This window comes from Bubalus bubalis, chromosome 1 (assembly GCF_019923935.1).
Source record: "Bubalus bubalis isolate 160015118507 breed Murrah chromosome 1, NDDB_SH_1, whole genome shotgun sequence".
NCBI classification, from domain to species: domain Eukaryota; kingdom Metazoa; phylum Chordata; class Mammalia; order Artiodactyla; family Bovidae; genus Bubalus; species Bubalus bubalis.
The window spans coordinates 188518452-188531847 of NC_059157.1; the positions used below are offsets into that span (position 1 = coordinate 188518452).

Here is a 13396-nt window from a genome sequence, read left to right on the forward strand (position 1 = left end):
CCTGTGGAAAGGTTGACTTATTTGTCCTACTGGACCTTCTGAAGGCCAAGTGTCAAGTCAATAATGTTTGAGAGATTTTTAATGCTTTTTTTTTTTTTTAAAGATAAATACCATATCCATTGCACTAACAGTTTAAACACTGTGTTAATGCAAAGCATTAGGAGAAATATTAGGAGAACGCATTGGAGAAGGAAATGGCAACCCACTCCAGTGTTCTTGCCTGGAGCATCCCAGGGATGGGGGAGGCTGGTGGGCTGCCATCTATGGGGTTGCACAGAGTCGGAGATGACTGAAGCGACTTAGCAGTAGCAGGAGAAATATTTAACCAACATAATAAAACATTTATATAGAAAATCTTTGTAAATAAAGACCTTAAATATTTTGCTTCTTGATCACGTGTTATCATCACAGTTCATGTAATAAAGATGTAGCTTACTAGAATCATGACTCTTGCAGGGCCATCTATTGGGCTGACAGGAATGTTGAAAATATGTAACTTAACTTTGCATATAACCCAAATATATATTTCCAAATGTCAAGTATTCTCTGTGATATAATCAAATTACAGACAGAGCTTTGCATCTTTTTGAGATGATGGACCGCTGCACACCAGCTGAAGGGCTTCCTTCATTGGCTGGAGATGTATCTTTGAGCACGTCCTGTGGATTACAGGTGCCTGGGGTTACCAGTGAGCCAAACAGGACTGCTGCCCTCTTGGAGCTCTCATTCCTGTGTGGCAGACAAACAGTCAACAACAAGCGGACCAACCAGGGGACTACAAAGAATATCAGAAGGTGGCTGGTGCCTCCGCAAAGGAGAACATGAAACCACAGCGAGGAGACAGGCAGAACGAAGGTATGCTGCTCTCACTGAGGGAAAACGATGCTTAAACTAACTCCAGAAAAACAAGAGACGCTCCTCACAGAAGACGTTGCAGTAACTCAAAATCTGAGAACCAGCTAAAGAGCCAAGACTTGGGAAGGGCAGAGTGAAGCCAACTGCAAACTGGAGGACTCCCTTCTGTATCCCTGTGTCAGCACTCTGAGCTGGCTGCCATGACCGACAGGCAGCCAGGTAGGTAGCCACAGAGCAGCCCTGGGTCACACCTAATAGTTCCAGGGCCCACACTGGGAAAAATACTCTTCTTCAGCAGCTCCAGCTGGAACACACCTAGAAGATGACTTTGGTCTGGTTCAGGTTGCATGCCCATCACTACAATCATCACTGCGGCACTGCTAGGCCCCACACTAACCAGAAAGTGAAAGTAAAAGTCACCCAGTCAGGTTCAACTTTTTGCAACCCCATGGACTATACAGTCCATGGAATTCTCCAGGCCAGAATACTGGAGTGGGTAGTGTTTCCCTTCTCCAGGAAAGTCCAAGAATACTGGGGTGGGTAGCCTATCCCTTCTCCAGCAGATCTTCTGGACTATGGTCAGAACCAGGGTCTCCTGCATGGCAGGCAGATTCTTTACCAACTTACACTAATCAGGGGTCCAGGTAAAAGGCCCACTCCAGGGAAGAAGGCAAGAGGACCACGCTGAGCAGACCCAAGCAACAGCCCCACAGACACTGAGTCAAGGCTAGCACTTCTAGCCCAAGCATGCCACAAGCTTCACTGAACTATGGTCCAAGAAGATATCCCATACGGTTCTGATCATATGAAATTGAGATCTGCTTCAAAACCCAGAAAATGATCACTTTCATAAATTTCCCACATGTGTCTGAAACAAGCCAACAGCTGGAGTCTTCTATGCATTTGGGGTAGGGGAGGGGGCAGACTGACTGTGTTTTTCAAAGCATTCACATCCTTACTGGGCGTTTGTGCTTTTCCAGTTATCAAGCATGGAGTGGAGTGGGATAAAACGCCCCTGACCGTGGGTTTGTGAATCCCTTCTCATGAGTACCTCTGGGAGCCCTGCCAGGCTCCTCACTGACGGTGGGAATGGGCTCTGCTTCCTGTCCCCAGGCCCCGGGAGGACACAGGAACTAAAGGTCATCTGGATAGATGCCCTCAGAGTTAGCTCGGGTCCCCAGTAGCCTCTCCACCATCAGCTTTCACTCAGCTTTTGTGCTCTGGGTATAATTACTATTTTTCTAGCTCAGAGAAAGAGTTTAAAATGTTTCTGTTTTAACATCTCACTCGACATTTTGACTGTTTTCAGTGAGGAGAGTTGTCCAGGACCTATTCCATCACCCCCCTGCCTTCTAATCCATAGCCTGCGAGGATGGACTGTGGGGAGATCTGCAGGAGGTGACTGAAGGCCTCTAAACAAAAGACAGTGGAGGCTCAAAACCACGTGGAAGTGGTGGACTATGGTCAGACTATGGATGTATTGTGAAGGTAGGGCCATCAGGATTTCCTAACAGACTGCATGTGGGTGTCAGAGAAAAAGGAGACAAAAACCACTCCATGTCTTTACAGGCTGGAGAAAGTGGAAAGAGTCAACTAAAGCCAGGAAGGCCACGGTAGAGGTTGGTGGGGAAAGGTTGGAGACTTAGTTAGCTGAGTGTGAGTGCGCATTAGACATCCCCGTGGAGATGTCAAACAGTTGGATAAGTGAGCCTGGCGTCGGGGATAGAGTCTGGACTAAAGATACAAACTGGGCAGAACTATCAATGTTTACTATCACTTAGATAAACCAAATACGTGCAGGACAGGAGTCCTACATGCCTTTTCAACACTGTCAACAAGAGCAGAAAAAGCAGCATGGAAAGCTAAAGGTGAGGCCTTCACGCCAGTGCACATTAACAGTTACAGAACGTACGCCCGTCAGCCCCACTCGCTCTGTCCCATCAGCTAAGTGCTAGGGTCCAAGCCAGCTCTGCGGCTTAAGAGGAATGTGAAGAATCTGCAGAAAGCCTGGGAAAAAGCCAGCCACATAGTTGAATAAAGGGAAGGAAAGTGCAAGCCAGCAAAGGTTAAAGGAAATGAGATTATTTAGTCAGGGATGATAAATAGCAACTGTCCTGCACCCTGGATCAAAGAAGTCGGGAAACTTGAAAGCAACTTGCTACCTTTAGGTCAAACAAACTGAAAGGAAGTGTGCTTTCACCATGGCATAAAAGATTTAGATTGTAAGTAAAAAGGGAAACACCTATTTAACACCTACCATATCAGGTGTTGGCCCGGGCACTACTGTGTTTTAATACACACTGAGACCCTTGAGGTAGAAATCCCCATTTTGCAGATCGGAAAAGGGAGATCCTAAAAGGTAAGTTCCCAAGCAGAAGAGCTGTCATTTCCCCAGGTTTAAGGAATCCCAAAATCCATGTTCCTTAAAACATATCAAATTTCCTAACATGAAAACTGATAAATGTAGGAACTAATTACTGGAAGAAGTAATTAAATCTTTTTCTTTTACAAATTAGGAGAGATTCTTATTTTCTAGTACAATATCATACAGCAGATCTACCTAAAAGCAAAGGGGCAGAAAAAAACAGTTTTAAAATTCTTAGTCCTGAGCAGTTATGACAGTCTAGAGTTTCGAAAACAGCCACACCACCACGACCAACAGTGAGAAGGACATACTGCTTCTCAGAGGATACTTCTGTTTTCTCATTCTGTAATAAAATATATATTCATCTTCCTAAAATACACACCAAATTCTGTAACAAATTTCAACTTTTAAGTTAAAGCAATTTTCAACATAATTCAGAGGACAAACATCCTGGGCCTTGTTTTTAATCTGCCTGCGGTAACAAATAACTCTAAGGACATCAAGAAGAGGACCTTTCAGAAGTCTGATTAGGCTTGGGCTGTACTCACTGTGTCAAAAGAACCACCACTGTCATCATGAGCAAGGAAGCCTGCCGCCGGAGACAAGAGACACTGTAAGGCGTCTTTGCCCCACCCCCCACTGCATGGGACCCGCACTTCAAGCAGGAACAAACCACCCTGGTCAAAGAACGCCACCTCTGGTGAGTGTCTGGAACTGACAGACACTGATGGGTTGTTGGCTACCTGCTGCTGCTGCTGCTGCTACCTAGAGCAGCCTAAATGAAAACAAAACTCAGAAGGACTTTCACTTGGCCCTGGAACATTTCTGGAGCACCACAGGTAGAAAAGGCCTTCTTTTTATAGAACAACTAGCAGAAGGTGCTGGAAGATCACTGGCTGCAAGCGAGCTTAAACAGAGACGGTGTGTGGTTTCGGGACATCATCTCTAAGGATGAGCCATGCCAGATCTGGAGACAAGGGAAGGCAAAAGGTCACTCGGAACTAAGTGTCCATCTTAGAGGCACTTCCTGCAGGGCAGAGGTCAGGAGAGTGGCTGAGAGACGGGACCTGGAGCTCAGCTGCCCAGACTCCCACCCAGGTACGACCTCGAGGAAGTCACTTCACCCCTGCATGCTTCACTTTCCCTATACACAAAACATAAATGATCATAGAGAACTTAGAGAACTAGATCTGTGAACACACATAAAGCACTTAAGCAGTAACTGGCATTCAAAGAGTACAAGGAACTCATTTAATTATTCTCTCCCTTTTCCCACCCCACCTCCAGCTGGGACCCTCTGCCTGCATGTGGCCCACACCAACCAGCCTCGACAGTGACACCCCTTCCCCTCCAAGTCCAAGGCCGACCTCTGAGTCTATGGGTTCCTTGGTTCACATTCTCAAGAGGAAAAAAGCTGTTTGGTCAGGTTTCCAGCCCTCGTGGGCAGGAGTCATCCTGCACTATAAACACGGCCCCTCCCCTGGCCACCTCCTTCCAGCTCCGGAAGGTGTGGGGCTTCACCCGACTGGCAAGTTTATGAGCCAGCATACTGCAGTCTGCCAGATGCTGGTAGGAGACACAGACACCAGTGTCCCAGACCACGAACAGTGCTCCTCCACAGCAACAGCCACATCCAGGGGCTCGGCACAGGCCAGGGAGACCCAGCTCCGCAGGGCCAGCCACTCACCATGGGCTGCGGGCTCAGGGAAGCCACATCCTTCACAGGGGGAGTAGCCCTGCCAGAGCTCTCCCCTAGAGGGAAGCATGACCCGTCCCACATGAGAGTCAACACGCCCACCCTTTCTTCTGTCCTCATGGTGCTCACGGCACATGCAGTCAGAAAAAAGGAGGTCAGATCCTCTACTCTCCCAGAGATATCTAAATAGATGGATGTGTATACACTATTGCACTGATTGCAAGACTCAGTACTGCTAAAATGCCAAGTCTCTCCAAGATGAACTGTCGATTCAACACAATCCTAACCAACAAGATTTTTTTTTTTAGAAAGTGACAAGCTGATCCTCAAACTCGTATGGAAATGCAAAGGACTTTAGAAACAGTCAAGACAACTTTGAGAAATAAGAAGAAAGTTGGAGGATTTACATTATCTGACTTAGAGATTTCTTCTAAAGTATGGTACTGGCATCATGATACAAAAATGGGTCCACAAAACAGAATAATAGAGCCCGAAACTACACACTCTCATAGAAAGTCATCAGATTTTCAGCAAAGGTCCAAACACAGCCCTGCAGAGCAGGGAAAATCTTCCAGACAAATGTAGATGGATCAGCTAGGTGGTGGCTTCATGCAAAATAGAACACACACAACTTGGGAGTCCTAGCTTTCAACACATACTAACTCAAATTTATCACAGACCTAAATGTGAAATGGAGAAATGCAAAAAGATAGAAAAAAACATTTTAAAAATCCATGTGACCTTCAGTTAGGCAAAAATTTCTATACCAAGAGCATGATTCATAGAAGAAAAAGAACAATAAATTAAACATCACCAAAATTAATAACTTCTGTTCTTTAAAGATGCTATTAAGAGAATGAAAAGGCAAGCAACAGACTGGGAAAAATTATTTGCAAAGTAGCTATGTGACAAAGGATTTGTATGCAGAATACGCAAAGAATCTCAATGTTCAATTGAAACAACCTGATTTTCTTTTAATGGGCAAAAAGTGTGAACAGACATTTAATCAGAGAAGATATCAGGATGGGCGAATAAACATAGGAAGAGACACTCAACATCATTAGTCATAACATAAATGCAAATTAGTAATGACTAAACGCAAATTAGTAATAACATAAATGTAGTGATCTACAGTCATGAAATTAAAAGACGCTTGCTTCTTGGAAGAAAAGCTATGACCAACCTAGTCAGCATATTAAAAAAGCAGAGACGTTACTTTGCTGACAAAGGTCTGTATAGTCAAAGCTATGGTTTTTTCAGTAGTCACATATGGATGTGAGAGGTGAACCATAAAGAAGGCTGAGTGCTGAAGAACTGATGCTTTTGAACTGTGGTGTTGGAAAAGACTCTTGAGAGTCCCTTGGACTTCAAGGAGATCAAACCAATCAATCCTAAAGAAAATCAGTCCTGAATATTCATTGGAAGGACTGATGCTAAAGCTGAAACTCCAATACTTGGTGGCCACCTGATGCGAAGAACTGACTCCCTGGAAAAGACCCTGATGCTGAGGAAGACTGAAGGCAGGAGGAGAAGGTGACAACAGAGGATGATGGTTAGATGGCATCACCGACTCAATGGACATGAGTTGAGCAAGCTCTGGGAGTTGGTGATGGACAGGGAAGCCTGGCATGCTGCAGTCCATGGGGTCGCAAAGAGTCGGACACGACTGAGCGACTGAACTGAGACTGAGTGAGGTTTGTCACCCACCACTTCCCCACCCCCGGAACATCTACAATTAAGCAGAACGAGCACAGAGAGCACTGACAAAGACGCACAGCCAGCGCTAACCCTCCGCGGGGGCAGGGGAGGGGTGGGGGGTGCATGTGCAGAACAGCGCCACCGGTGTGTTATGTGTGACCGCTGGGCAACTTCATCAAAACGAGCGTGCACCTACTACACAAGCCAGACACTGTACTCCTATTTATGTACCCGGGAGAAATGGAAGCCTATGTCCACACAGAGACATACAAGGTGCTCACGGCAGCTTTACTTATCATAAGCCCAACCTGGGGACAACCCATGTGAACGTGAAGTCGCTCAGTCGTGTCCGACTCTTTGAGACCCCATGGACTCTAGCCTACCAGGCTCCTCTGTCCATGGGATTTTCCAAGCAATAGTACTGGAGTGGATTGCCATTTCCTTCTCCAAGGGATCTTCCCAACCCAGGGATTGAACCCGGGTCTCCCGCATCGTAGACAGACACTTTACCATCTGAGCCACCAGGGAAGTCCTGTGGGGACAACCCACACCTGAATAAATAAAGCAACTGCAGTTTATCCACATAACAGGATACTTACTATTTAGCAATAAAAAGGAATCAACTACTAATACACAAAACATAGATGGCTTTCTCAAAATAATTATGCTGAGTGAAAAAGAGGCAAAAAAGAACGCAAAATGCATGGTTTCATTTATATAAACCTGGAGAAATGAAAACTAATCTGTAATACAGAGAGAAGGTGAGTGATTTTAGGAAGAGGAACACAGGGGTGGGAAAGAGAGCTCCAAGGGGCAAGGGTACCTTTCAGGAGTGACAGTGATGCTCGTTATCTTGACTGTGATGATGCTTTCACCATGTATGCTGCTGCTGCTACTGCTAAGTCGCTTTAGTCGTGTAAACTTACCAACTGTTTGCCTTAAACGAGTATAGTTTATTGCATGTCAATTACACCTCAAAAAGTGTTACCAAAAAAATAAGCATTTACTATCAACTGAAGCTCAAAAATAGAGACTGATCTGAATTACAAAAAAAAAAAGGGAAGTTAACTATTTTGCAGACTTGAATGAAATACGTTTCTACTAAAAACATATTAAAAATTATGATGAACAGATGGGGGCAAAATTTTAGGTTCAATTGGAGGTAAGGGAGAAGAGGAGAAAGAGTAAAGAAATTTTTTATTCCAAAGAAAATGAAAAACATTATATATACACATATACATTGATATGTGTGTCTATGTATGTGTGTATATATACACACATATATATTGACATGCATGTGTATATACATACATGTCTATACAGAGGTGTGTGTGTGTGTTTGTGTGTGTGTACATGGACCTCCAGCGCTGCAGTCTCTCAGACTTCTTTCCCCCCAACCGCTGCTTAATGACGGGTTTCTCTACACCTGGTGCTCAGAGCCACAGACAACACACATGGTGCTGTACCGGTCACAAAGAAAGGAACGGGTGACTGCCACTTATGAGCTGTTCTATTAGGTAATTTTTCTCTGTGTCACAGAATCACAACTAAATTGAAAGCAATACTTCAGAATCAGAACTAGGAATAACTGAGCACACCAGGGAGTTTTCTGTAATCTAAAATCTGTTTTTTAAAAAACTGGTAACATCTTGGGATAATCCACTCTCACTTCTAATACTTTACCACTCCCTCCAGCCACAGAGGAACAGGTACACCAGCTGCACGAGGAACCTACAGGTAGACCCCCTCCTTACCACTCAGAAGCCACCACAGCAAAGGGATGAATCCTGGGCTCTCACTAATGTACTTCAAGCCTTTCAGATTGATGCTCACGTTATACAGGGACATCAGCATTAACCTGAAATGTAAAAGAGAATGGTGTTGAAATGCTGGCCCCCAACACAGTTTCACCCTCAATGTATCTCCTGGTTCACAGGACCCTAACACATTTAGGGGAGCCCTTACACTTGAGATACCCAATTCTACAATCTGGAAGACAGGCATAGTAAGTAGAAGGTATGCAAAATAATACTGTCTCTGTGAGGCTTCATGAAAGGGAGGAACAACAGTGCCACGTAGTCCCACCTTTTATGAACTTCCATAATCAAGAGACACAAATGAGGGCACAGGAAACCTCAAAGCTGTATTTACCTTTTATGAACCTTTTATTACCAGTCCTGCATTTACATACAGGCAACCCTCAATTCATAAGTATACTGTACTCTAAAGGTTCAATTCACTGTTTAAAATTTAACCCTACCTTTCATTCAATGAATGTTACCCCATGAAGTCTGGGTGGCCGCGTCAGGCCATTCAACCCTGTTTAATCTACCATTTAGGGATGAAGAAAGACACAATCCAACCATCGCTAACAACCAACAATCCTACTGACCTGGAGTTAAACAGGGTTTTACAAGTGGTCTTGGGAACGGACCACAACTAGTAATACAGAATCAAATAAAAACTGGAAAGCTATAGGATTGACTTCTGACAGTACTGCAGAATAGAGAGAACTCCAAAACTTCATACTGCAAAGTAGCAGAAAAGGCTATACAAATATTTTGCAAACTCTTGAAAACGAATGGGCTTGCAAGAAATGAAGGGAAACCATCTCTTACCAGGAACTGAATGAGAGCTCAAATTCAGGAAGGTAAGGCCTAAAGATGGCTGATTCCAGAGACATGGAGCATCGGTGTCAGCGCCTTTGTGCAAAGGGACAGAAAGAAGAGCCTCTGACCAACACGAGACAGGGCTTCAGAGCATAGGCCGCTTCAGGAAGCCAGAAGAATGTGAACTTCCAAGTTTGGCATGAATGCACACTTTCTGTATGGCCTGAAAATCCACAAGTCGATAAGAAAGTAGACCCTGGACAGTAGTTGTTCCAGCCTCTTAAAGCAAAGGGCCCTCGACTGGGTCACCAGAGTTTCCACAAACACAGTGCTAACAACTGTAAGTTCCTCATAAAAGTCACAAAACACGTGAACAATAAGTCCTTAAAGTAACAGCACAAAGAACCAATGACAGCCAGAATTAAAAAAAAAAAAAAAATTCTCAGATACTACAAGTATCGATTGCCAAATAGAAAACAGCTGTGTTTAACAGGTTTAAATAATTCAAAAAGAAATTTAAAACAAGATCAAGGAGTTACTGGGGATTATAAACAACAAAGGCAGCTCAAAAGACAACCAAGCAGAATATAGAAGAAAACTTTAATAACCAAACTGTAAAACTCAAGGGCAACTGACACCTGGGAAAGGAAAAATACTGAACAGAAAAGAAAGCTAAAGAAATGACAGCAAACAGAACTAAGCTGGGAAAGAGGAAGCCGAGAAAGGCAGGTTCCAGGACAAGGGGAGCACTAAGGCTCAAGTGCAGATCTGCCCAGGCTTCGGCCAGCTCTGAACCGCCCCCTGCACAAGGCAGACAGTAAGGAGCCCAGTGGAGAAGAAGAAGAAAACCACAGATGGAGGCACAGATCTGGCTGCTGACTGCCTATGGGGAGCCAGAGTGGAGAAGTCAGGTGGAGTTAACTAGGTAGTTAGGACAAACATCAGTTCTCTTCAGAAAAAGGAATCAGGGCCCACAGCCTGCTCCCGAAGTGTCTGGAGTGTGTACAACTGAACATTTAACCCACAGACCAGCGGGCGAAGAGCGAGGCGTGTGTTCTGGATGCAAATTTATGGGGTGCCAAAAAAGCTTACTAATCAAAGTTTTTAAAATATATTGTAATGCAACTTTTACAAGTCAAAACTATTGCAAAAATTCCATAATAAGCAATATATCAAAATTTAAAATCAAGATGAGATCAGTGACAGTACTGTGCCAAGACCTAATGGAGCCTGAGGCAAAAGGAGAATCAGGGATTGCAATCGGCCCATTAAGGGATTAATTACATAAATTATGGCATATGCATACATGATGCCATGGAAATGTGTATTACAGTTTCCTGTTAAAATAGCTGGCTTCCCCACTCAACTTGGCTTGTCGAAAGCAAGCTTCATGGCTGATGGGTCTTTATAGATACACAGGCTGGTGCGGTTCCTGGGACATGACAAGCACTTGGAAAGTTCCATATGGAAATTGAACAAGCTCCACACGATTGAGAGCCTAGCAGGGCAGCATGCAAGACAGTCTGTCCTCTCCTCCTTCAGAATAGCAATGCCCAGTTCTCAAATTACCATCTTCTGCCACCTCGCAGGCCACACAATGAGCCAAAATTACAAATCTTTGCAAGTTTTCCTGACAACTTTTACACATATCCAAAATCTATACACTGGTAACTCATTTAATGAGTTATTAAGAGATGTTTAAATAATGTATTCATGAGGAAGATTGATTCAACACAGTATTTAGAATTTTCTGAGCTCTCTAATCCAGAATCTCAAGAAGAGACACGTTCAGGTCACCAGCACAGACGGCTGGAACTCCTCAGACTCCAGTGTGTTTCCCACATTGCTTTCCGGCTAGAGCAGCAGGCTGAGTCGCTGCAATGGAGATCCTATGGCCCACAGGGCCTAAAACTTTTCTATCTGGCCCTTTGGGGAAAGCTTGCCAAGCCTGCTTTAGAGCCTAAAAAGAAAACAAGCCACTCTTTCTTCTCTAGATTTTAAAAGGCTGTTAATATCTGGGTGGTGACTGAAGTGTGGGGCAAACCCCAGATAATACGTCTAGTTGAAATTCTTCCACTGACTTCGTTTAAAGTGACAAAAACACAAACTGACAACTATCTCTAAAATTTCACACTTGGTCATCATCAGCTCCATCCCAAAGAAGCTAGAATGGAGCAAACGTAACCGCCACAGCACCACATGACCTCCTGCTACTGCCAGGCCACCTCGCTGAAGACCAGACCACTCCCAGGTCACAGCACCACTTAGTAAACAACAAACCCTGAACCACTCACTGGTTCTCATGTAAATGCTTTCTGTTCCAATGTTTCTACTCCAACCAAAAGTACTGTAAATAATCTATCAAATTTCCAACAATCAGGTCAAAAGAGACTTTCCATTCAATTCACTCCTCTGGTTGGTGTTGTTCAGCTGCTCAGTCGTGTCTGACTCTTTGCGACCCCATGGACACCAGGCCTCCCTGTCCTTCACTATCTCCTGGAATTTGCTCAAACTCACATCCACTGAGTCAATGATACCATCTAACCATCTCGCCCTCTGTCACCCCCTTCCTTCTCCTCCCACCCTCAATCTCTCCCAGCATCAGAGTCTTTTCCAATGAGTCAGCTCTTCACATCAGGTGGCCAAAGTATTGGAGCTTCAGCATCAGTCCTTCCAGTGAATATTCAGGGTTGATTTCCTTTAAGATTGACCGGTTTGATCTCCTTCCAGTCCAGGGGACTTTCAAGAGTCTTTTCCAACACCACAGTTCAACAGCATCAGTTCTCCAGTGCTCAGCATCCATACATGACTACTGGAAAAACCATAGCTTTGACTATACAGACTTTTGCTAGCAAAGTGATGTCTCTGCTTTTTAATACACTGTCTAGGCTTATCATAGCTTTTCTTCCAAGGAGCAAAGGTCTTTTAATTTCATGGCTGCAGTCGCCATCCACAGTGATTTTGGAGCCCCAGAAAACAAAGTCTCTCACTGTTTCCACTGTTTTCCCATCTATTTGCCATGAAGAGATGCAACTGGATGCCATGATCTTACTCTTCTGGTACTTCAGTATTAAAAGGAAATGTAGTTTCCCAAAGTACTGCAATACTGGGAGTCATTTTTCTTCCAATGACAAAAAAAGTAGGCAAATTCTGTTTTCTCCCATGAACCTAAGCAGAAGATAGGTTACAAATTTCCTTGTCTCCAAAGTCTCGAGATTGAAACACATCCTCCATTGACGGCAAAAGGACTGAAGCAAGGCTGAGATAAAGGATGAGTAACCTGCACGCTACAAGAGTAACTCTTCTGCAGTGAAAAGGCCCTCTCTCCATCTGAAGCAGAAGGCTCTCCCAGGAAGAGGCCCGAGAGCCCTCCAGACAGTCTGCCGTCCAAGGCTGAGTCACCAGAAGTCAAGGTGATGCAACTAACTACCTTATTCTTCATTGTAAAAGAAATGGTAACCTGTAACCTGGAAGCAACAAAGAACAAACACACCCAGGATTTCCAAAGAAACCAGCCATAAAAACAAACCAGAGGCATGACACATCAGTCATCCAAAACTGACTAAAATCTAAAGTAGCCAAATTAGCACCATCAAATAATTCTAAGGATCAAAGAGCAATAAACTTCTTAGAAAAGGCTGCATATGTCGTGTGAGAAAGAAGTAACTGGCAAAGCAATACAATCAGACACTTCAGACTGAATGACAGACAGAAACTCATAGTTGGAGGCCCATCAGTTTTTAAAGAGGAACATAGTGACTGATTAGTGAAATGCTGGTTTGACTTGGTGCCCCGCTTCACTCAGGTTGAGCCTAAAAATCTTGTTGCTCAGTAGCTCAGTCACGTCTGACTTTGTGACCCCACAGTCTGCAGCACGCTGGGCTTCCCTGTCCTTCACCATCTCCGAGTTTGCTCAAACTCATGTCAGTGATGCCATCCAACCATCTCTTCCTCTGTCGCCCCCTTCTTCTCCTGCCCTCAATCTTTCTCAGCATCAGGGTCTCTTCCAATGAGTCAGCTCTTCCCATCAGGCAGCCAAAGTACTGGAGCTTCCGTTTCAGCATCAGTCCTTCCAGTGAATATTCAGTGTTAAATTCCTTTAGGTATTTTTACTCAAGTACCTGCAGAGTACATCATGAGAAACCCTGGGCTGGAGGAAGCACAAGCTGGAAT

The 13396-nt window shown here is 44.3% G+C and overlaps 1 protein-coding gene across 4 annotated transcripts in view; it reads right to left on the reverse strand.

Moving 5' to 3' along the window:
* Positions 1 to 13396, reverse strand: part of LOC102414350 (heat shock transcription factor 2 binding protein) — an 84881-nt gene that overhangs the window by 25705 nt on the left and 45780 nt on the right. For all 4 annotated transcript variants that reach the window (XM_006060763.4, XM_006060765.4, XM_044947509.2 and 1 more), the window contains one exon: positions 8369 to 8472. In XM_006060763.4, coding sequence (XP_006060825.1) covers positions 8369 to 8472 — 104 coding nt within the window. The remainder of the gene's footprint in view (positions 1 to 8368; positions 8473 to 13396) is intronic.